Here is a 26065-nt window from a genome sequence, read left to right on the forward strand (position 1 = left end):
CTTTGCAAGGTCTGTTGCAGAAAAGATTTACTGCTTAATTAATAACTTCACTGTGAGCAATTAAAGGTGTGTTGGGAAGGAGATAATACATTTTTCTTCTGCATGAAAGCATCTGTTTTTCCTCCGACAAACAGTTGACTGCGTGCAGTAATTAAACAGATTTTCAGTTTTGTGAGCTATGCTCCTCCAACAGCCGCGTCGGCTGGAATTTCACTCTCTTCGAACCCAAGGAAAAAGTGCAGAAGGAAGTCAAAAGAAAGGCAGTTTTGTTCCCCTTAAGCTTCACCATAGTCAGTTCCACTTCAGTAAGAGCAGAGTGCAAAACGCTTCAGAAAACTTTCTCTCTCTCAAAAAAAGACTGAATGAACAGGAATTAAAATTGCAAATGAGGCTTAGATGTAAGCAAGTAAAAAGCTATCCGCTTTGGGATAGAACAATGCAGATATACTCAGGATGAAACCTGAGCCAAAAAGGAAAGAGATCTCGGAACTGAACATCTTAACGAAAACGGACAGACAACGGTTCTTTCTCCCAACCTGAATTTTCCACAGATATATAAGCTTCACTTGTCTGGTTTCCAGGGGACCTCACAACCTCTGAGGATGCCTACCATAGATGTGGGTGAAACGTCAGGAGAGAATGTTTCTGGAACACAGCCATACAGCTCGGAAACTCACCGCAACCCAGTGATTCCGGCCATGAAAGCCTTTGACAACACAACATTACACCAATTTGCAGCAGATGTGAACAACAGCAAAAATATTGCCTGCAATCATTAGGAAAGAGATTTTAAAATGGAAATGGTCCCAATCCTGCTGTAGGCATATTGAATGTACTCTATTTACGTAGCTGTGTGCCAACTACACCAAGATTTAATCTATAAATTGGCTGTGGTTAGGCCTAACAAGATGGATTTCCATTAATATTTCCTTATGGAAGAGATACACATATTGGGTCCATGGGTTGGATGAGGGTCTCGAATATAGGTGTCGCACCTCAGGTTAGCTTCACCTTGCTAAAGACACCAGGCTGCACACAGATCGTAGTTTTTTGTAGTTTATTAGGAAATAGGGAAAAGATAGTTCATAAAAGATAAAAGTTCAGTTCCAAAAGATAATTACAAAAACAAGGCTGTAAGAACAAATCCATGAAAACATTAGGCATAAAGCAAGGTCCTTAAAATGAAGTTAAAGTCCCAGAAACAAGGATACATCCAGGCTATAAAATACTACAGGAAAGCAGACTTAGTTCTTGATTCAAGCAAGGAATTGCTTTGACGAAGATTTCCCTCTCAGCAGACTGTTTTAATAGCATACCATGAAGGCATTTCTTTGCCCTTTGACCTCCCTCTTATTTGATATTCTGAGACTTCTACGCAAGCCCCAAAATTCCAAACGACTAGCCCAATCTAGAGACCTGGCCTCATCATCGCTTTCAAGGCCACAGGGCTTGTTACTGTTATCAGGCTGGGAGCTGCTTTCCTTTTTCTGCTTCTTGCACCTGAAAACCATCATCAATAACAACATCATTTCTTCCCATGGGAAACCCTCCCTGCTCCTCATCTCCCACAGCAGGGACATTCTGCACCTGAATCCCATAATTCCCATCAGAGTCATCTTGAAACTCATCCTGAACCGGAATCCCATCATCTTGAAACTGCATCCCAGAATCCTCATCAGAGTCACACAAAGGCTGAGTCACAACAACAGGTCCTGATTTTCTCAAAAGCCCTCCTTCAAACCCTGAACAAAGGGGTTACCTAAAGATGGCAAATCAAACACTTAGTAAGACATAGAATCATAGAATCATAGAATAGTAGAGTTGGAAGAGACCACATGGGCCATCCAGTCCAACCCCCTGCTGAGAAGCAGGAAATCGCATTCAAAGCACCCCCGACAGATGGCCATCCAGCCTCTGCTTAAAAGCCTCCAAAGAAGGAGCCTCCACCACGGCCCCGGGGAGAGAGTTCCACTGTCGAACATCTCTCACAGTGAGGAAGGTCTTCCTGATGTTCAGGTGGAATCTCCTTTCCTGTAGTTTGAAGCCATTGTTCCGTGTCCTAGTCTGCAGGGCAGCAGAAAACAAGCTTGCTCCCTCCTCCCTATGACTTCCCTTCACGTATTTGTACATGGCTATCATGTCTCCTCTCAGCCTTCTCTTCTGCAGGCTAAACATGCCCAGCTCTTTAAGCCGCTCCTCATAGGGCTTGTTCTCCAGACCCTTAATCATTTTAGTCGCCCTCCTCTGGATGCTTTCCAGCTTGTCAACATCTCCCTTCAACTGTGGTGCCCAAAATTAGACACAGTATTCCAGGTGTGGTCTGACCAAGGCAGAATAGAGGGGGAGCATAACTTCCCTGGATCTAGATGCTATTCCCCTATTGATGCAGGCCGGAATCCCATTGGCTTTTTTAGCAGCCGCATCACATTGTTGGCTCATGTTTAACTTGTTGTCCACAAGGACTCCAAGGTCTTTTTCGCACACACTGCTGTCAAGCGAGGCGTCCCCCATTCTGTATCTTTGATTTCCATTTTTTCTGCCGAAGTGAAGTATCTTGCATTTGTCCCTGTTGAACTTCATTTTGTTAGTTTCGGCCCATCTCTCTAGTCTGTCAAGATCGTTTTGAATTCTGCTCCTGTCTTCTGGAGTGTTAGCTATCCCTCCCAGTTTTGTGTCGTAATTGTTTGGGTCGTTCTTTCTTCCCTTCTTGAAGACAGGGACCACATTCGCCCTCCTCCAATCTGCTGGGACTTCTCTCGTTCTCCAAGAACTCTCGAAGATAATTGCCAGTGGTTCTGAAATAACTTCTGCTAGTTCCTTCAGTACTCTTGGATGCAGCTGATCTGGCCCTGGGGACTTGAATTCGTTTAGAGTGGCCAGGTGTTCCTGGACAACTTGTTTCCCTATTTGGGGTTGGATTTCCCCCAATCCTTCGTCCATTCCATGTTGCTGAGGTTGAAGAAGGCATTAAGTAGTTCTGCCTTTTCCCTGTCCCCTGTCGCCATCACCCCATCTTCTCCTTGCAATGGCCCTATCGCCTCCTTTTTCTTCCAACGTAAGCAAAAAAAGCCTTTTTTGTTGTTTTTTATGTCCCTGGCAAGCCTGAGCTCATTTTGCGCTTTAGCCTTGCGAACCTTTTCCCTACAGGTGTTGGCTATACGTTTGAATTCTTCTTTGGTGATTTCTCCCCTTTTCCACTTCTTGTGCATGTCACTTTTGAGCTTTAGCTCAGTTAGATGTTCTTTGGACATCCATTCTGGCTTCTTTGCACTTGTCTTATTTTTCTTCTTTGTTGGCACTGTTTGCATTTGCGCCTTGAGTATTTCGCTTTTGAAAAACTCCCATCCATCCTTAACTCCCTTGTTTTTTAATATCGGCGTCCATGGAATGCCGCTCAGTAATTCCTTCATTTTTTGGAAGTCAGCTCTCTTAAAGTCCAGAATGCGTGTTTGACTTGTCTTAGTTTCAGCATTCCTTTGTATTGCAAACTGCAGGAGCACATGGTCACTTGCCCCTAAGGATCCAACCACTTCAACTGTATTGATCAGGTCTTCCACATTTGTTAAGATTAGATCAAGAGTTGCTGATCCCCTTGTTGCCTCTTCTACCTTCTGGACCATAAAATTATCTGCAAGGCAAGTGAGGAATTTGTTGGACTTTGTACTCTTGGCTGAGTTTGTTTTCCAGCAGATATCGGGATAATTGAAATCGCCCATGACTACTATATCTCTTCTTTGTGCCTGTTTGGTCAGCTGTTGACAGAAGGCTTCATCAAGTCCTTCATCCTGACTTGGAGGTCTGTAGTAGACACCCACGACAAGATCTTTTTGAGTCCCGGTTCCCTTGATTCTTATCCAGATGCTTTCAAGCTGGTTTCCCGGATTACAGTCTTGCATTTCTTCTGCAACGTAACTGTTTTTGACATATAAAGCTACTCCCACTCCTCTCCCCTTTGTTCTATTTCTGTGAAAGAGGTTATAGCCCTCAATGGTTAAATTCCAGTGATGGGAGTCATCCCACCAGGTTTCAGTGATGCCTATGACATCGTATGTGTGGTGCTGTGCTAGGAGTTGGAGTTCGTCTTGCTTATTTCCCATGCTCTGAGCATTAGTGTAAAGACATGTAAGCCCCTGTGACCTCCCCTCGAACTGTTTATTTGGGATTATTGTGCTCTCTGTACTTGGTCCTTGCTGTGTTTGTGCAGCCCTCCGTTTAGCCTTTTGGCGGTTCCCTGTGGTCATGGGTAATATAGTGTTCACCAGGCTGTTGTTCCCCTCCCCCAGTGGATCTAGTTTAAAGTGCGCCTGATGAGGTTTGTGAGTCTGTGTGCAAAAAGATGTTTTCCTACTTGTGTGAGATGCACCCCATCGCTTGCCAGTAGTCCATCCTCTTGGAAGAGTAGACCATGGTCAAGGAAGCCAAAATGCTCCTCTTGACACCATTTTCTGAGCCAGTTATTGACCTGTACTATTTTTCCGGCCCTTGTAGAGCCGTGTCCTACAACGGGGAGGAGGGATGAAAAGATCACATGTACATTATACAGTTTTAGCTTTGTTCCCAGAGATCGAAAATCATTTGTGATCTTTTGAAAAGTATGCCTAGCGGTGTCATTGGTACCTACATGAATCAACATAAGGTGGGGAGGGTGATGGGGCTTTAGGAGCCTGCTGAGCCTCTGAGTGATATGGTGTATTTTTGCCCCCGGGAGGCAGCATGTTTCTCGAGCCATCCCATCCGGTCTGGAAATGATGGCTTCCGTTCCTCTAAGGAGGGAGTCACCTACTACCAAGACCTGTTTCCTTTGAGGATTGACAGGGTCCCTTTTGTGCAAGAGAGTGTGTATGTCCCCTGAAGAGTGTTCCTGTTGAAGTGAATCATGTAGGTGTAAAGTGTTGTCCTCCTCCTCAACATCCCCAGTGCATTCATCAATGACAATCCATTGAGATACATCCGAGAGCCCATTACTCTCCCAAGGATGTTCCTGTTGCTCCTGGTCTATGATTGGGGATGGAGCATTTGCATGATTACATAAGTGTGACTGTGGTGATGCACTGTCCCCGTCAGGGCTATCCCCTGCGCATTGATCCAGGGTGGTCCACTGTGGTCCTCCACAAGATGTGTTTCCTGATTGTATGTTAATGATGTAAGAATTTCAAATCTGTTGTGTAAATGCAGCTGAGCAGAGGAGTTCTGCGGAGGCTGCCTGGTCCTGCGTCTCCTTCTATGGGTGACCTCCTTCCAAGCCTGAGGGTTGTCTACCTTTTAGTTGATCTCCCCATAAGGTTCCTGATCATGGTCTTGGTGGTGTTGGTGTGATGCAGGCTGCAGATCTACAGCAGCGTGTTGTGCAGTGTCCAAGAAGAGCTCGAGTGCCTGAATGTCCTTAAGGGTCTTAATACGGTGCTCGAGCTGTTGGATCCTCTGCTCCATCAGAGTCATCTGTTTGCATTTGGAGCAGATGTAGTTGTCTAGTTTTTGTGTGAAAAAGCGGAACATGCCACAGCTGGTGCATGTGATGGGAATGTTTTGCTTTTGTTGCATCTCTTGGTGAGCGTGGTGGCCAAGTGGGATCTTTGTACAGTTAAGTAATATGCACGCACTTTATGTGCAGACTGCAACAAACCACCTCTTTGTGTATTTGTTTATGTTACTTTGTTTCCTGTATGTACTGCAAAGGATAGTTAGTAAAGGTGCCTTTTTCACACTCAGTTTAAAATCTTAGCCAAATCTTAGCCAAATCCTACCTGAAGCCAGGGAGCAAAAATGTCCTCCTGCTGCCTCTGCTTCTGCGAGAACCAACCAGACGTCTTAGTTCTTTCTCGTTAAGTGCTATCAAGTCAGCTTCAACTTGGTGACCCCATGACAGAGCAATCCTTGAGAGATCTCATTATAAACAGGCTTACAAACATAGCCATTTGGGCTAACACAGAGACCTGATGAACCCATTTTCCGAGGACTTTCCACTAACTCCATTCATCACCAACACCGCAATGACTTCCCAACACAGAACAAACCTAGCTCCTCCCTTCTGGCCTTTCAAAAGGGAACCAACTTGCTTTCTCCTCCAGGTTGCCCATAGAAACATGTCCTATAGCAGTTCCATTAAGTCATGACGAATGTCGGCAATTTCCCATTTCTTATCCTTCGACGTTGTGTTTGCTCATGGCTTTGAGCAGCTTTATTGGAGATCAGTTCAAGCGCCCTTGAGCTCGGGGAAGGCACAGAAGTTCATTTATTTAAAACCACCGAGGGCCGCAGGGAGGTTGGAGCCATGCCAGAAAGAGGGCACACGGAAGAGCCACTGCTCCGGGATGACCTTCCAAAGTCCAGCTGCAACAAGGGCACCACAAGGCTCAGGCTTTTGCCAGTATGAAGTGAAATTACTAGGAGAATCTGCAATCATCTAACCGTTTCAGGACTGAGATAAAATTACTAAGGGAATCTGCAAGCATCTCTATCGCTTTCACAACGGATATAAAAAATATACTAGTAGAATCCACAACCATCTCAATCCCTTTCACAATGGAGATAAAATTATTAGGACAATTCGTAATCATCTTTCAAGACATAAAATTCCTAGGAGAATCCACAAGCATCTCTATCCCTTTCACAAGTGATATAAAATTATTAGGAAAATTTGGTACCATAGTTCACAACTGATATAAAATTACTAGGTGAATCCACAACTATCTTGATCCTTTTCATGATTAACTTCACAAAATACTCATAAAAGCAACCAAAACAGGATGGGTTGTTGTGTGTTTCCCGGGCTGTATGGCCATGTTCCAGAAGTATTCTCTCCTGACATTTTGCCCACATCTATGCAGGCATCCTCAGAGGTTGTGAAGTATATGTATACCTCACAACCTCTGAGGATGCCTGCCATAGAGGTGGGAGAAATGTCAGGAAAGAATACTTCTGGAACATGGCTATACAGCCTGGAAAACACACAACAACCCTGTTATTCCAGCCATTAAAGCCTTCAACAACACACAAAACAGGATGGGTTGTATTCAGTGATATCTTCTCTTTGGCTCCAATGCTTTAAACCTAGCATGGCATCTTCAGAAGAGACCTTATAATAATAATTAATCTTTATTTATATGCCACCTTTCTCCCTCACAGGACCCAAAGTGGCTTACAATATATTAAAATCATACAAACAGCAGTACAAATACAGTAGAGTCTCACTTATCCAACATAAACGGGCCGGCAGAATGTTGGATAAGCGAAAACGTTGGATAATAAGGAGAGATTAAGGAAAAGCCTATTGAACGTCAAATTAAGTTATAATTTTACAAATTAAGCACCAAAAACATCATGTTTTGAACTGTTTTTTCGACAGAAAAAGCAGTCCAAAATATGGTAACATTATGTAGTAATTACTGTAATTATGAATTTCGCACCGAAACATCGAATGTATTGAAAACATTGACTACAAAAACATTGGCTGCTAACAAATTGACTACAAATAAAGATAGGATTACATAAAATGAACTAACAGTAGCAACACTGTCGGAAATTAAATCCATAAAAAGTTCAATCCTTACTGTCTAGAGAAACAGCTGTGGATTGGAGCGGGAGGCAAACTGTGTTGGATAATCCAGAATGTTGGATAATCCAGAATGTTGGATAAGCGGATGTTGGATAAGTGAGACTCTACTGTACATCAGGCCTTCAAGGCTCATCTGGTCCAGTGATTACAAATCTCATAATCCTCAGAATCTGGACATTCTCCGCACTCTTTCTTCCCACGCATTTCCAAAGCCATCGCCCCATCCATTGTAACAGAACCTTTCCAATCAAAGGTTTTGTTCGACAACAGGGATAATTTTACATACAAAATGAGGATGGTGCTCAGGCCCGGTAAACAAACACAGCATCGCCTGTGACCTAATCAAAGTGTAATGAGGAAATGTGGTTAACTTTGCCTCGCCGTGGCCTCTGTCCAGAAAGTGCCGAGGTTGGAAATAAAGGGAAATCAGAAAGCGGACTGAAAAGGAGTAATAATGTGTTTGCGAAGGAAAAACGCCAATTGACCGGCAATTGCTCAGTGCCAACTCCGAAAATATGGAAAACCAAAGAATGGTTTAGAGAGCTGAAGATGTTTAGTTTGGAGAAGAGCAGATTTAGAAATGACATCAACGCTATTTTTAAATATTTGAAGGATGTTTTGTAGGAGATGGAGTGAGCTGGCTTTTTGCTAGAACATGAACCATTGGATTGAAATTACCAAAAAGAGAGATTTCCCCTAAACATCAGGAAGAACTATGAGATGCTTGACAATGGAGTCAATTGCCTAAGTAGACTCTCCATTTTCAGAGGTCTTTTAAGCAAAGGTTGGATGAACACCTTTCGTATGTGCTAAAGTTGTGCATTCTTGCACCGCCACATTTGCAAAATGCAGAAAACAATGCACCAATTTGGTGGGTTTCCAAGGTATATTTTGCAGTGTCAAACCCATCTTTATTCTTCTTCCAGTTTTAATATATGATTAGATTCGAATTTGCAGAAGACTCGCGGGAAGGGATGCTTTTGCAAGGTACCAATCCATTCTCCGATGCTGGCTGCTGTCAAAACAATCATTTCATTGTGCTAATTTTAGATGCAAAATTGACAAAAGGTAGCAGGGAAGGGATGAAATGGCTTGCTTTCTTTTTCCTCTCCACGTTAACGAAAGATTTCTTCTTTCTTTCCCACCAACTTCTGAAGTTTTGGAGCATGATAATTAATGCCGGCGTATTAAAACCAAGTAAACGTGCTGCCGAAAAAAAGAAACAAGCTCACGGATGACTAATTGCAGAACTGGGTGGTTGAGACGGAGGGTTAATTATTCTCTGTCAGGCCCAATCCCAGCCTGAAAAAAGGGAGAGTTTGTCGCTATTTGGAAGAAGCAACTTCTATGAAGAGAGACGGGAAAAACTCCAAAAGGATTGTATACGGCTGGCGATAATCAAGGAGCATCCAGTGTTTTCCTCATTAACACCAACAGGCTAATATTCCGGTTTTGATAGGGCCATAAGTAATTAAATGGATATTTCGAGTGTAATTTTTAAAAAAAACATTAATGAACTTGAACGTGATGGGATAATGGGATGATTGGGTTTTTCAAGAGCCTCACTGGAAGCTAATAAAAGCACAGAAGGATGGCTTTGAATTAGAAAGAGCAGGACGGTGCAAAGTCGAAAGCCTACAATAGGTTTCTGATTTTTTTCGTCCCCAGTGCATGGAACTACAACTTCCCTAGCCAACACATTTTTTTTTCAAATATTAGAATCATATAATTCTAGAGTTGAGAGGACACCATGGGTCATCCAGTTCAACTCCTTTCTATGGATGGATAGATAGATTTTATTTTCGTGTCAGGATCAACTTGAGAAACTGCAAGTCGCTTATGGTGTGAGAGAATTGGCCATCTGCAATAACGTTGCCCAGGGGACATTGCCCAGATGTTTTTGATGTTTTACCATTCTTGTGGGAGGCTTTTCTCATGTCCATGCATAGGGTGCTGGAGCATGGAGTCCCTGAGTCCCCTTGGAACCGCCCTGAGTGCCTTTGGGGAGATAGGGCAGAATAAAAATAAAGTTGTTATTATTGTTGTTATTATTATTTGAAACACAACAAGATGAGTCCACAGCAGACACTCTGCTGGCTGTTGTATTGGATCACACGTTGGACACTTCCCAAATTTTAGTAAGTGTGTTTTTATTCTATTGGTCAATGTTGAAATATTGTAACTGGTGCATGTTATTGTTTATTGATATATAGTACATTGTTATTGTTTTGTATCTGATATTTCTGTGAGCCGCCCCAAGTCCCCTTCGGGGGAAATGGATACAAATAAACCTATTATTATTATTATTATTATTATTATTATTATTATTATTATTATTATTATTATTGTATGACACAGCAAACAATATAGATATGCTGGATTTCGTATCACAAAATCACAAGTCAAATTCCAACCACCATGTCAGACTACACAGAGAAGTCACAGAAATCCTCAAGCATTTGGACAATTTCAACTGAAAGGAGGAAACAATGGACACAAACAAAATATGTATTTAAAAACTCTAAAATCAGGAGGGTAAATAAAGAACAACACCCAGCTGACAGGGGAATGCCAGAAAGCAATCAGGGACAGCTAACACCTCCGAAGAAAGGATTCCCCAAGGCAGGAAGCAGCCAGGCTTTGAAGCTGCAAGGCCATTCAATGTTAATCAAGGTGGCCCATTGCAACATTTATTTATTATTTATTTATTTATAGCATTTATATTCGGCCCTTCTCACCCCGAAGGGGACTCAGGGCGGATCACATTACACATATAGGCAAACATTCAATGCCTTTTAACATAGAACAAAGACAAGACAAACATAGGCTCCGAGCGGGCCTCGAACTCATGACCTCCTGTGATTCATTGCAGCTGGTTGCAGCTGGCTTGCTCTCCAGCCTGCGCCACAGCCCAGGCCCATTCATTCACACTTGCCTCGAGCAGACAAGATTTCTTTCTCCCATCCTGGACATTACTCCACAAATATATAAACCCCACTTGCCTATTTTCCAACAGACCTCACAACTTCTGAGGATGCCTGCCAGAGATGTGGGAGGAACGTCAGGAGAGAATGCTTCTGGAACGTGGCCATACAGCCCGGAAAACTCACAGAAACCCATAAGTAACTTAGTTATACCTATGCCACCAAAGAACTGCAGATACTCCATGTTAAGTTGCATTCTAAACATAAAACTGCAGGAGTTCATTGCAAGGGATAAATTTATTTGCAACGATGCTGAAGCCAGACCTTGCTTTTCTCCAAACTGGAAAGTCCGCTAAAATACCAGACCAGATGACCTTTGGAGTCCCCTCAAACTCTAACATTCCGCAATTCAGTGCTTTAAACCCCTTGTTGAAGGACGACAGTTCCCTTCGCGTGGATTCAACCATCTGGCACCAAGAAGGATGACATTCAAGGAAATAGAGTTTACATAACGGAAGACAGGTTTGGTTTTTTTTATTTATTCCCAGAAAACAAGCTCGCTCCATCTTCCTCCTGACAGCCCTTAAGTTATTTAAAGATACCTCTGCTATCACCTATCCATCTTCTCTCCTCAGTATTCAAAGCTAAATTTGTACTCAACCATCTCTCATATATAACATCGGAGCACAGGAGCTTTGTTTCTTCCAGGGAGGAAAAAGCATTCATTCCCTTGCAGACATTATGAATAAGATATCCGCTATAAGACATTGAACGTTCCTTTAAAAAAATAAACAATAAGCCTTCCTCCAAGACTCCTTAGGCTTTTAAGACAATCTAACAAGGAAGTCCTATTTAGATAAGACTTTCCAAACCAAACTGCATGTCCACTTCTGGACATTCCTTATTCAGAAAAATCCAAAATATGGAACACTCCCGATACTAAGCATTTAAGATACAGGAATATTTGACCCACGCCTCCCAACAAAGGATTCCCCCAGGCAGGAAGCAGCCAGACTTTGATGATGCAGAGCTATTCAATGCTAATCAAGGTGGCCAACTGTAACACTCACATTTACCTCTAACAGAAGAGAGTTCTTTCTCCCACCCTGAACATTATTCCACAGATATATAAACCTCCTTTGCTCAGTTTCCAACAGACCTCACAACCTCTGAGGATGCCTGCCATAAATGTGGGCGAAACGTCAGGAGAGAATGCTTCTGGAACATAGCCATACAGCCCGGAAATCTCACAGCAATCCAGTGATTCCAGCCTTCGACAACACAATACAAGAAGAGCTTAAACCCAATGCAGTCTGAAGTGCATTATAGGATCAGGGCAGTTCATACTATATGGGTCCAGAGTTACTATATAATCCAGTTCAATGCAAATCAAACTGCTGTGGCTGGGTCTACGCTGCCATATAATACAGTTTCAGAATGCAGCTCAAATGCTTTCAACCAGATGATATGATTCTATACTGTCATATAACCCAGTTCAACGCAGTTAATCTGCATTTTAACGCTGGATCATATGGCTGTATAGATGGGGCCTCTACGGCCCCCATATTTCATTTGCTCAGATTATTCAAAAATACAGTGGCATTTGTCAGGCCAGATCCCCATCTGTTTCACAGAATCTGAGAGTTGGAAGGGACCCGTAAAGGCCATCCAATCAAACCCCATTCTGCCAGGAAGAAAAAGCACAATGTAAGTCACTCCAACAGATGGCCATCAATCCCCCTGTTTAATAATAATAATAATAATAATAATTAAATGTACCATATATTCTCGAGTATAAGCTAAGCTGAGCCAAATATAAGCCAACCAGGACCCAAATATAAGCCAACCAGTGTGTGTGTGTATATGTATGGGACACCTGTGATGATAAATGTATGTCCTCCAGCTTTTTAGTGGCATTTGCCACTCATAGAACCCTCTCGTTGGCCAAAGAAAGCCTTTGCAAGATCTTTTGAAAGAAAGTTGGGAGCCACTTCCCTCTCCCCATATTCAAAGGTCCAGTTTAGTATTTATTTCGGAACATGTTCTGTGCCTTGCATGTTGTGTTCTCCAAACAATGCTGAACAGGTTGTCTCATGAAGCTGGGTACAAACTGCGCCGTTTCCTTCCCAAAAAAGATGATGGCACAGTGTGGTTCAACAGCTTTTGTCAAAAGCGTATATTTTGTTAACAAGAAGTGTCATGTGCCCTTTTATGTGCACAAACAGGGCTGCAAAGTGTGGGCAGCAAGCACAAATGGCTTCTAGGGAGTCAGATGCCAGCAGAAAAGAAACAAACAATGGGTTTCTTTGCAATGGGTTCAAACTCTCTGCATTGGAAGCCAGTGGAGGTTTTTAAACAGAGGCTGGATGACCATCTATTGAGGGTGTCTTGATGGTGCTTTTCCTTTATGGCAGAAAGGGGGTTGGATTGGATGGCCTTTAGGAGTCCCTTCCAACTCTACTATTCTTTGGTTCTGTTGTTGTTGTTGTATTATTATTATTATTATTATTATTATTATTATTATTATTATTATTATTATTATGATGCAGGAGCCATCCAGAGCATCTGTCAAGGGGGCTTTGATGGTGCTTTTCCTGCCTGGCAGAAGGAGTTGTAGTGGATGGCCTTTAGGGGTCCCTTCCAACTAGGATTTTATGGTATCATCAACATTATTACTGTATATACTCGAGTACAAGCCTAGTTTTTCAGCCTTTTTTTAAGACTGAAAAAGCCCCCCTTGGCTTATACTCGTGTGAGGGTCCTAGTTGGCTTGTATTTGGGTCAGCTTATAATCAAGAATATATGGTACATTTATTATTTTTCTCTATTATTATTGGTATTATTACATTTATTATTTTTCTCTATTATTGTTGCTACTATTATATTTATTTTACTCTATTATTATTATTATATTACATTTATTATTTCACTCTGATCTTATTATTATTGCATTTATTATTTTACTCTATTTATTATTACTTGTATTATTTTCCTGTATTTATTATTATTACATGTATTATTTTACTCTATTATTATTAAAAGGATACATAAGCACATTTACAGTGAAGAAGATGAGAATAATGATTTGATCAGAGTTGGACAGTCTTATCTTAAATTTGAGCTTGATGTAAATATTCAAAAACATTTAACCTATTGATGCCTCAAATTAATGTAATTTTATTATCTATTTTTATTTCTGAAATTTACAACTCTCGGCTTATACTGGAGTCAATGTTTTCCCAGTTGTTTTGTGATAAAATTAGGTGCCTCGGCTTATATTCCGGTTGGCTTATACTCGAGTATATACGGTACATGGCCAAGACAATATTTGAATCCTGTTCTCCCAAAGCCATAGCCCAGGACTCAAACCAAGAGGCAAAATTGGCTCTTTCAACACGATGCCTTTATCTTTTATTCTAGACTTGCTCACATAGAAATCTCCCAACAAGACCTTGGAACATTTTGAGTCCAAGTTTTAATGCATTTTCTTTTACTGGGATCGATCTGCAAACAGACAGACAAGCAAACAAACTGTCATAAATATTTACAAATGGGTTATATTGTACTCAAAAATGCAAATAAATCAATTTCATCATTTTGCCATTACAACAGTGTGTAAATAAAAAAACACATTTCTATAAAAAAAAAATTAGCTCAATGGCACTCTATGTCCTCAGGCGTAATGATGGCTCTCTTCTCTCCCAATGGAGAAACCAAGGCAACTGCACAATACCAGTTTGAAATTGCATTAAGTGATTGGTGTAGATGTACCAAGCATCTAGGCCATGTGTAACCCCAAGGAACAGTTGGCCCATAATTGTTGCATATCTAGAGGAAGTTCCAAGGTTGTCTACCATGCAACTCCATGCTCATAAGATCTATTTTCAAAATATAACAAGATTTGCTGCAAAGGACTGCCAATTTTTAAACCAGCTTCACACCATTGACAAATATTTTTACCACAGACTGAGTCCCTTCTTTGGCGCATTAACTCAGTCATATATAAAGTATGTATGTATGGGTGTATATATGTTTGATCCACAAAGGCTCCTCTATGGATGTATGTATACATCACTCGATTGCAACCACAAGAGGTCAGTATATAGATAGAAAGGATTAGCCTCTAGGGATGTATGTATGCATCACTCAATTGCAACCACAAGAGGGCAGTATATAGATAGAAAGGATTAGCCTCTAGGGATGTATGTATGCATCACAATTGCAACCACAAGAGGTCAGTATATAGAAAGGATTAGCTACTGTCCTTCAATTCAAGCTTTCACTGATCTTAAACATGAAAGAATGGCATCCTCTATAGAGGGTCCAGCATGAGACCCTACCATGAGGCAAAAGCACAGCCCTGAAGTCCACAGCAGGGACACCCACCCCAGATAATAAAGAAAGTAATATAATGAATTTTCAAAGGAGGGGCAATGACAAAAATCATTCGTAAGGCTGCCTTCTGAAGCTGAGAGAGTGTGACGCAAAATCAAAAGACTGAAGACCCAGCATGAGACAGAAAAGCATCCGCCTGACATCACTCTGTTACCATATAGATCTGCAATGATCTCCTTGAGTTTATGTGAGCGAATGTTGCGTTGTAAGTTGTTGGAGGAACTGCACATTTTAAATTGCTCTACTTTCTTTCAGGAAAGCACATCGAAGTGATTCATTAGCCACTGCAGTCTTCGCCCAAAACGGGAACCAGGAGCTCCGCCGCACTGGAGCATCTCCGCGAGTCAAATCTAAAAAGCAATCAAGGCTGCTAATATGCCTCCTTCCCGCAACCATTTAGATCACGGTCTCCTTCGACAATCCCGAGGAACGAGGGGCCAATTAAACACAGCTTCCCCGCAGCAACAACTTTGGAGGCTGCCCATCTCTTATTTATTTGAAATGCCCGTCCCATTATTCACCCGCCCGCATTTCCAAAAAGATATTTGGTCATTTAATAGAAGGCGCCGCCAAGATCGGAACAGATCGTGAAGCGATAAATACGATGCTCCGCAGCAGCTCAAATGGATTTCGGCACTTTTGCAAGCCATCATGGATGGCGTCATTTTTAAATTTATAGTATCCCAGGAAAGCCACAGAGAGAGAGAAAGAAATTGAGAGAGAGAGAGAATGTCTCCTGATGGACGGGAGAACACTTGTTTTCGCCCAGCTGAGATGTAGAAAGCATTGCTTCAGCAGGGAAATCATGTGCTGCACGAATGACAGATTGGATGAAATGAAACGTAATGAACCATTTATGCTGCTTCGGAACAGCCATTTATCTATAGATATATACCTATTTATCTATCTATCTTTCCACCAATCAATAGATAGATACGTTGGCAGAAAGATAGATAAGATGCCAACCATTCTGGAGTTTTTATCACCACACTAGCTTGATTACCCACTCAGTCTTTCCTGTTGTTTTTATTAATGTTTCCATTAGAAAATGCACAAGCATGTGGGTGAACTACAATTCCCAAAAATCTTGGGTCAATCCTCCCCAAACTCCACTAGTATTCACAGTTGGCCATCTTGGGTCTGTGTGCCAATTTAGGTCCAGATCAGACGTCGGTTGCGTTCAGTGCTCTCTTGATGTGGGTGAACTACAACTCCCATATGTCAAGGGCCATCACACCCAAACCCTGCCAGTATGCAAAGTTGGCCATGTTGGGTCTGTGTGCCAAATTAGTTCCAGGTCAATCATTGGTGGAGTTCAGAGTCTTCCTAGATTGCAGGTGAACTATACATCCCAGTCCCTACAACTCCTATAAATCATGGTGAATTCTCCCCAAACCTCTCTAGTATGTTCAGTTGTTGATCAATTCCTCTGTTTGCTGTGTGCCATAGAAAAGAATAGGAAAGGGTTAAGGGAGAGGCAGTGGGCGGAGTCATGCAAATGCCAAACCAATGGAGAAAAAGGAACGCTGGGATGAGGCACTCACTGTAACCTACAATGTCAGTGGAAGGCGGGCTTTGGTGGCTCCCCAGCACTGTAGGTCAAAGTTGTCTGTGGAGGCCGGGGGCTGTTTGTGTAAGCAGACACCCCTGCCACATACTTATTATGTGTATAGATTGATGCAAACGATTTCTCTGGACAAATTATTCACTTTGGAGGAAAAGAGAGGCCCGCCAATTCCCTGGATGTAAACAGACTAAAAAGATATCTGATGATAATATCTGTTTCACAGTGGAATGAGATAACCAACATGGGTTTCCAAACTTTAGGCCTCCAAACATTTTGGACTCCAGTTCCCAGGATTCCTGACCATTGGCCAAGCTAGGTGGGGCTTCTGGGAGTTGAAGTCCAAGACACCTAGAAGGTCAATATTTGGAGACCACAGGATTCTCCTTTTTGCTAGAGGACTTCTACAAGACATCAGATGACAACTTTTCAGGGATGCTTCAGCACCGAGTTCTTACACTGGCAGAAAGTTCAACTAGATGACCTCTAGGAACCCTTCCAACTCTACAATTCAATCCAAGAGATACAGAGTGTGCCGAGTTGACTGTATTTCACTGCATGACTCCAAGGTCAACTTCCACCAGAGACATTTATCTCTAGGAATCTCGAGATCCTCCAGCATAACTTTATGTTCAACTTCCACCAGAGACGTTTATCTCTAGGAATCTCGAGATCCTCCAGCATAAGTTTATGGTCAACTTCCACCAGAGAAGTTTATCTCTAGGAATCTCGAGATCCTCCAGCATAACTTTATGGACAAATTCCACCAGAGACATTTGTCTCTAGGAATCTCAAGATCCTTCAGCATAACTTTATGGTCAAATTCCACCAGAGACATTTATCTCTAGGAATCTCGAGATCCTCCAGCATAACTTTATGGTCAACTTCCACCAGAGACGTTTATCTCTAGGAATCTCGAGATCCTCCAGCATAACTTTATGGTCAACTTCTGCCAGAGACGTTTATCTCTAGGAATCTCGAGATCCTCCAGCATAACTTTATGGTCAACTTCCACCAGAGACGTTTCTCTCTAGGAATCACTAAGTTGAGCATGGAGTCACCCAGTGGATCCAGACATTGCTAGAGAGACCATACCAACCAATTCTGTGAATAATTCAAATCTGCAAAAGTAGAAAATAGCCCTGTAGCTATCCTCTACCCATCCCCACCACAGAAATAGCCAGCATCAATTCCTGCTGGATTCCTTGCAAGGGGATTTAGTTAATCGCTTGCCAGCTGGTGGTTAATACACTGACATCATCCCGAAAAATGCAGAGACTCCATGGAACAGGTGTGAAAACGAGAGAGGGGGAAAAGAGATGTGTTCACACCCGTGTTTCCCTTTTTAGCACACGCAAGTCGCAGCAATCACACTAATTGCTCCTCAAGACGACAGGAGAAAAGTGCTACCAGAGCGATGCAATTACCAGTCTTTAATAAATTGAAAAACAAAACAAGGGCACTGCAAGTTCTCAAAATATTTTATAGAACTTATCAGTAACATAGTCGCAAATCATGGAAATGCAAAGGTGAATCCTGTCCAGGGGTGCATCTGCACTGCAAACTTAATGCATTTTGACACCACTTGAACTGCCACGACGCAATGCGATAGCTCCCTGGGAGATGTAGACTTGCAAAGGTTCTCTGCCCCAGAGTGCTAGTGCTTTACCAAACTACAAACCCCACAATTCCATAACATCGAGTCATGGTACTAAACTGCATTAATTTTGCAGTTTAGCACCATAAATGTGCCCAGTGTTTCAAGCTGTGTAGGTGCTCTCCAAAGTCCTGAAACCCTATTCTGCGATAGATCTGGCATCTAAGGGTGCATCTACACTGTAGAGCAGGCATGGGCAAACTTGGGCCCTCCAGGTGTTTTGGATTTCAACTCCCACAATTCCTAGCAGCCCAAGTTTGCCCATGCCTGCTGTAGAGTGAATGCAGTTTGACACCAGCTTAATGCTATGCAATCCTGGGAGTTGTAGTTTGGCGAGGCCCCAGTTTTCTCTGGCAGAGAAGACAAAAGGCCTCCTAAAACTACAACTCCTGCCATGTCACTAATAAATAATATACACATATATACAATAGAGTCCCACTTATCCAAGGTTCTGGATTATCCAATGCATTTTTATAGTCAATGTTTTCAATATGTCGTGATATTTTGGTGCTAAATTTGTAAATACAGTAATTATAACATAACATTACTGCGTATTGTTGAACTACGTTTTCTGTCAAATTTGTTGTATAATATAATGTTTTGGTGCTTAATTTGTAAAATCATAACCTAATTTGATGTTTAATAGCCTTTTCCTTAATCCCTCCTTATTATCCAAGATATTTGCTTATCCAAGGTTCTGCTATCCTGTTCAGCTCTACTGTGTGTGTGTGTGTGTATGGACACACACACACACACACATATAAATATATATATATATATACATATAATGGTAATAATAGTTATAATAAAATAAATAAATATAAATATAATAATAATAAACAGAATAATAAATAGAATAATAGTAAAAGAGCAAGGGTGGTTTAGGGTATAATATTATACTAATAAAATATAATACAATAAATATATATTATAAAATTACATATTATATATCATATAATAATAAAATAAATAAAATATAATACTATGGAAAAATGCACCAAAAAAAACCCCCACCTCACCTGGAAAGGAATCATAGTGAGAGTGATTTAGGGTATTTTTTCCCCGTCCAAGCTGACAAAGGACTCAAGGGTGAATTAAAGGAAGAACTCCTTTGAAAATGAAAAGGGAAAGCCCTTTGCTCCAAAAGAATGAGGCCATGCTTCTTGGATTCACCCACAAACTGCAGATGTGAGGACACTGCAGGCTATTGTTTGAAGATGAACCGCTCTGTGCAGCTCTTTGTTTCAATGCAAGGCCTCTTTCCTTGAGAAGGAAACCCATTTGGCCTCCAATTTATATTCCGCACCAGCCTTTGGACATTTGGGATTCGGCGCTCACCGTCCCTGCGATATCAACACATTGCACACATCAGAAGACAACAGCAGCCACCAGAACAACAACAAAAGGTATCTCCCAGCGCATTACCTCTACACACAAAAAAGAACAAAGATTTCCAGCCAAACAACAGGGGACAGTCTTTGAGATCAATGACGAAGCCCAAGCACAAAGGCTTCAATACAAAGGGACAACCAACAGATAGAAAATATATATATATACGGTATATTATCAAAGGAGACTCTGGACGTCTGCATCAACCGGAAGCAGGATCAGTTCCTTGCATCATTACAAACCGCATCTTGAACATCACAACATCGCTCCATTGTGTGCAAAGGGATTGCAGCGCTTTGCAGAGCAACGTATACTGTGACTCCAAGGCAAGGAGGGGATTCAAAAGGATACAGCTCTCTAAAAAGGAGATTAAAGGACTCAAAGCAAACCTCGATGGGAGATGATCCCCTGAAAGTGAAGGATGATGATGCTGCGTCCCAGAAGCAACGCAGCAAGAAAACACACATTGGGCCCTTTTGCTGGTTATAACTAAAGTAAAATCAGGGATTCATCAATAAAACACTAGCTTTCGAGTTTCGGGTTCCAAAGATGAGCGTCAACCGGACCCAGCATCAATAGAAATATATTCTAAGGAGAAGCAATCGCAAGACTCCAAACAGAACCACACTTAGGGTGCATCTACACTGTAGAATGAATCCAGTCTGGCCCCGCTTCAACTGTCATGGCTTAGTGGTATGGATTCCTGGGAGTTGTAGTTTCTCAAGGTCTCTGGCTTTCATCTGCCAAAGAGTGCCAAGTTACAGCTCTCATGCTTCCATAGCACTGAGAAGAAGCATTAAGGTGGCATCAAACTGTATTCATTCATTCATTCATTTGCGCAATGTAGATACACCGTGAGCTCAGGCTCAAGAGCGGGAGAAAGCTCCTAGGTTTGGGACGATATAGGAAACCATACAGAAAATGCTACCTAGCAGTATCCTCTATTAATAACAACTCTTTCAATATTTCAGATTTGTGATCATTAATGCCTCTCATGGAATGGAAAATGGAAAAACAAGGGGTGGGGGGACCAGAACTGTGAATGTACAAAGTGCAGTGCATCCAAACAAGAAGACATTTGCAACAAAAACGGCTTGCGTAGGAACAGAGAGAAGGCTAAATGCCCCACGAAAACAGTATTTTCTTTGCAACGGGAAAACTGTTTTGTAAACTAGATGGATCGTCGTTTGTAGAATTGCAAAAACAGCAGAGAGTATAGGACTCCCCCCCCCCCCTTTTTCTATGTGATTTCCAATATCGAGTAGTTTTCTTTTGGATGCAATGAGAAGGGAAATAAGTACAGAGAGAAGGAGGAAACAGCAAATGAAAAAACAAAGACATAGTTGGGTTGCTGTGAGTTTTCTTGGCTGTATGGCCATGCTCCAGAAGCATTCTCTCCTGACATTTCACTCACATCTCAGAGGTTGTGAGGTCTGTTGGAACTAGGCAAGAGTGGTTTATATTGTGGAAAGTCCAGGTTCGGAGAAAGAACTCTTGTCTGTTTGAAGTGAGTGTGAATGTTACAATTGGCAAGCTTGATTAGCACTGAATAGCCGTGTAGCTTCAAATCCTGGCTGCTTTCTGCCTGGAGGAAGCGCCTAAACACGAATCAAGGAACATGAAAGGCACTGCAGACTAATTCAACCAGAAAGCACTTGAAGAACCAACCTGAACACAGCATATTATTTGAGAACACAGAAATGCTAAACCACTCTAACAACCACCATGTCAGAACACACAGAGAAGTCATTGAAATCCACAAGCAAGTGGAGAACTTTAACAGGAAGGAGGAAACCATGAAAATAAACCAAATCAATATTTTAAAAAACTTTAAAACCAGGACAGTAAATAAAGAACAACACTTCCAGGGGAATTCCAGACAAGAAACAATCAGGACCAGTTAACACCTCCAACAAAGGATTTCCCCAGGCAGGAAGCAGCCAGGCTATGTAGCTGCAAGGCCAGACAAGGTGGCTAATCGCAACATTCACACTTGCCTCCAAAAGACAAGAGTTCTTTCTCTCACCCTGGACATTATTCCACAGATATATAAACCTCACTTGTCTGGTTTCCAACAGACCTCACAACCTCTAAGGATGCCTGGCCATAGATGTGAGTGAAATGTCAGGAAAGAATGCTTCTGGAACATGGCCATACAGCCCAGAAAATTCACAGCAACCCAGTGATTCCAACCATGAAAGCTTTTAACAACACAAAGACAGAGGTGCTACATCCCAACACACACCCTTTCTCTGTAAAAGATCTTAGCCCTGATAAACAGTTTCTTTCCATAGGTCCCAATCCAGGCCCAAAGACTCTTTGGGATTAGGACCCCGAAACAATTGGAAATGGAAGGAGACAAAGCAAGGCGAGGGGAAGGGATGCAAGAAGGGAGAGCAGGAGATAGGGGGAATTGGAAGGATGGAAAAATGGAAGGGAAAGAAAAAAGAAGGGTGAGAATGAAGAAAGGAGAAGATGGAAAGAAGGTAAGAAAAGAGGAATAAAGAAAAGGGAGAGAAAAGAAAGGAGGGAAGGAGAAAAAAGATGGGAAAAAAGAGATAGGATGGAAGGAAGGAAAAAATCTTGGGAGTCCTCTTGGGGAACAAGTTAAACATGAGTCAATAATGTGATGCGGCAGCTCAAAAAGCCACTGGGAATTTGGCCTGCATCAATAGGAGTCTAGTGCCTAGGTTCAGGGAAGTCATGCCTTGGTGAGATCATACCTGGAATCACATTGTGTCCAATTCTTGGCACCACAATTGATGGGAGATGTTGACAAGCTGGAATGAGTCCAGAGGAGGGTGACTAAAATGATTGAGGGTCTGGAAAACAAGCCCTAAGAGGAGAGGCTTAAAGACCTGGACATGCAGAAAAGAAGGCTGAGAGGAGACATGATGAGAGCCATGGATCAAGATGTAAGGGGAAGTCATAGGGAGGAGGGAACAGGCTTGTTTTCTGCTGCCCTGGAGACTAGGACTTCAAACTACAGGAAAGGAGATTCCACCTGAACATGAAGAAGAACTTCACTGTTAGAGAGATCTGTTCAGCAGTGGAAATCTTTCTCTGCCCCGGACTGTGGTGGAAGCTCCTTCTTTGGAGGCTTTGAAACAGAGGCTGGATGGCCATCTGTCGGGGGGTGCTTTGAATGCGATTTTCCTGCTTCTTGGCGGAATGGGGTTGGACTGGATGGCCCATGTGGTCTCTTCTAACTCTAGGATTCTATGACCCTATGAAGAAAAGGGGTGGGGAAAAGGATAGGAAGGGAAAAAAGCAAGAGAGAGGGAAAGTGGAAAGGGTAGAAAGAAGGTAAAAGATGGAGAGAAGGAAGGAAAGAAGGAGAAGAGAGGGGGGATGGAAAGAGGATAGGAAAGAAGTAGGAAGGAAAGAAAAAAGGGAGAGATGGGTGACAAGAGCCTAGAAAGGAGGAGGGGAAAAGAAGAAAGTCAGAGAGAAGGCTGGAAAGAGGATAGAAAGGAGGAAAGAAAAGGTAGAGGGTGAGAACGAAGGAAAGGAAAGAAAGAGAAGGAAAGTGGGTTACTGTTAGTTTTTTGGGCTCTATGGCGATGTTCCAGAAGCACTCTCTCCTGACGTTTCGCCCACATCTATGGCAGGCATCCGGAGAGGTTGTGAGGTCTGTTGGAAACGAGTCAAGTGGGGCTTATATATCTGTGGAATGATGTCCAGGGTGGGAGAAAGAACTCTTGTCTGTTGGAGGCCAGTGTGAATGCCTCAATTGGCTAGCTTGATTAGCACTGAATGGCCCTACAGCTTCAAGGTCTGGCTGCTTACTGCCTGGCGGAGAGGAGCGAATAAGCAGGCAATAAGAAGGAGGGAGGGAGGGAAACAAAAGAGAAGGAAAGAAAGAGAAAGAAGAGAGAGCAAAGGGTAGAAAGGAAAGAAAGGAAAGGGAGACAGGGTCAGATGGATGGAAGGAAGGAAGGAAAAGAGGGGGCAAAGAGGATGGAAAGGGGATAGAAACAGAAGAGGGAGAGGGAGAGAAGGAAGGAGAAAAGGAGAAAAGGAAAGTAAAAAGGGAGGGATAGAAAGACAAGGAAAGAGGGAGGGATTGATGGGGAGAAGAACAAATAGAAGGAAGGAAAAGGGGAAGATGGAAAGAGATAGGAAAGAAAGAAACGGAGCAGGGAGCAAAGGATTGAAAGGAAGAGAGTCAGACTGAAGGAAGGAAGGGGAGAAGGTAAGGTAAGAGGGGAACGAAAAGAAAGAGAGAGGCGGATGGGAAGAGGAGAGAAGGAAACAAAGCGAAGGAAGAGGGAACAAAGGATGGAAAGGAAAGAAAGACAGAAGGATGATAGAGAGAGGGAGGGATGGAATGAGGAGAAAAGGGAGGGAAAAAAGAAAGAGAAGGAAGGAGGGATAGCGAGGCAGAGGAAGGAAGGAAGAAAAGGAAGTGAGGGGGTGGGAAGAGGAGAGAAGGAAAGAAAGAGAGGGGAGAGGGAACGAAGGGTGGAAAGGAAAGACAGGAAAGGGAGACTGAAGGAAGATAGAGAGGGGGAGGGATGGAATGAGGAGAGAAGGGAAGGAAGGAAGGAAGAAAAGGAAGGAGGGATGGCGAGGGAGAGAAGGAAGGAAGGAAGGAAGGGGAGAAGGGAAGAAAGGAAGAAAAGGAAGTGAGAGGTGGAGAACGAAGGATGGAAAGGAAAGGCAGGAAAGGGAGACAGAAGGAAGATAGAGAGGGATGGAATGAGGAGAGAAGGGAGGGAAGAAAGAAAGAAAGAAAAGGAAGGAGGGATGGCGAGGGAGCGAAGGAAGGAAGAAAGGAAGGGGATGAGAAGAGGAGAGAAGGGTGGGGGAAAAGAAAGAAAGCGAAGGAAGAAGGGAGGGATAGTGAGGGAGGGAAGGAAGGAAGGGGAGAAAGGAAGAGAGGGGATGGGAAGAGGAGAGAAGGAAAGAAAGAGAGGGGAGAGGGAAGGAAGGATGGAAAGGAAAGACAAGAAAGGGAGACAGAAGGAAGATAGAGAGGGGGAGGGATGGAATGAGGAAGGGAGGGAAGAAAGAAAGAAAGGAAGGAAGGAAGGAAAGAAAGAGAGGGGAGAGGGAAGGAGGGATGGAAAGGAAAGACAGGACAGGGAGACAGAAGGAAGGAAGAGAGGGCATGGGAAGTGGAGAGAAGGGAGAGAGACGGGGGCAGGCAGGGGTCTTTGTGCCGACCTGTGTGCAGTGGTGCTTCCTCCTCCTCCTCCTCCTCCCTCGGTCTCGGCGTTGGCGCTGCCGGGCAGGAGTCCCGGGAGGCAGGTGTTGAGCTCGGTCCAGTCGGCGTGGAGGCCGCAGCTCCATCCGGTGGAGAAGCGTGAGAAGAGCCAGGGCTCGGGCCGCCCGGGCCGGAGGCAGGCGCACTTCTTCTGCCCGGCGCGGCAGCGGCAGGGGCGCGGGAGGCGGAGGTTGCGGACCAGGTGTCGCCCGAAGGTGGTCCCGCCCGTCTTCTGGATGTGCAGGAAGACCATCAGGTCGTCGCCCTCCAGGCGGAAGTCGGCGCGGCGGAGCAGCTCGGAGGCGCGGAAGCGGCGGCGCGGGACGAAGCGGGCCGGGGAGGCGTCCTCGGGCCCGTACGGGTCCCCTCTAGCGGGGGGCGCCTCCTCCGCCTCCGCGCCCCCGCCGCCTCCCCCGCGCCGCCGCCGGCACTGCCCGCCGCCCGGGCACAGGTACTGCAGCACCAGCCCCGCGAAGAGCAGCACCAGCGCCGCCAGCGCCGCCACACGCTGCCCGCGCTCCTCCATCGGCCCGAAGGAGCATCCTCCGCCTCCGCGCCCTCACCCCGGAGGGGCGCACGGCGCGCCAAACAACGACGCCGCCATGGACGCGCCCGACGCAAAAGAGAACCCTTTCTCCTCAGGCTTCCTCCCGCCGCGCCAGGCCACGCCCCTTCCGCGCCTCCTCCCGCCCGCTCCTCCTCCTTGCTGTCCCTCAAGCCCAAGCCCCGCCCACAGCTCCGCCTCCTCCTAGTTATTTCTTTCAACGCCTTTTCTCCTCAGGCTTCCTCCCGCCGCGCCAGGCCACGCCCCTTCCGCGCCTCCTCCCGCCCGCTCCTCCTCCTTGCTGTCCCTCAAGCCCAAGCCCCGCCCACAGCTCCGCCTCCTCCTAGTTATTTCTTTCAACGCCTTTTCTCCTCAGGCTTCCTCCCGCCGCGCCAGGCCACGCCCCTTCCGCGCCTCCTCCCGCCCGCTCCTCCTCCTTGCTGTCCCTCAAGTCCAAGCCCCGCCCACAGCTCCGCCTCCTCCTAGTTATTTCTTTCAACGCCTTTTCTCCTCAGGCTTCCTCCCGCCGCGCCAGGCCACGCCCCTTCCGCGCCTCCTCCCGCTTGCTCCTCCTCCTTGCTGTCCCTCAACCCCAAGCCCCGCCCACAGCTCCGCCTCCTTATAGTTATTTATTTCGACGCCAAAGAGAACCCTTTCTCCTCAGGCTTCCTCCCGCCGCGCCAGGCCACGCCTCCTCCCGCCCGCTCCTCCTCCTAGCTGTCCCTCAAGCCCAAGCCCCGCCCCCTCCTATCAGTATCATCATTCCCCAACGCCAATCCAAGCCACGCCCCCTTTGGGTCCTCGCTCGCAGCGCTCCTCCCTCCCTCT

General features: G+C 44.1%; 1 protein-coding gene across 2 annotated transcripts in view; it reads right to left on the minus strand.

Moving 5' to 3' along the window:
• The window catches only part of hs6st2 (heparan sulfate 6-O-sulfotransferase 2), a 115119-nt gene extending 89370 nt beyond the window's left edge, over positions 1-25749 (minus strand). For both annotated transcript variants that reach the window (XR_010001083.1, XM_062964022.1), the window contains exon 1: positions 24654-25749. Coding sequence is in view for 1 of the 2 variants with exons in the window: in XM_062964022.1 (XP_062820092.1) it covers positions 24654-25219 (566 nt within the window). In the remaining variant the exon portion in view is untranslated. The remainder of the gene's footprint in view (positions 1-24653) is intronic.
• Positions 25750-26065: the final 316 nt, after the last annotated feature.

Source organism: Anolis carolinensis, unplaced genomic scaffold (assembly GCF_035594765.1).
Source record: "Anolis carolinensis isolate JA03-04 unplaced genomic scaffold, rAnoCar3.1.pri scaffold_12, whole genome shotgun sequence".
Classification (NCBI taxonomy): Eukaryota; Metazoa; Chordata; class Lepidosauria; order Squamata; family Dactyloidae; genus Anolis; species Anolis carolinensis.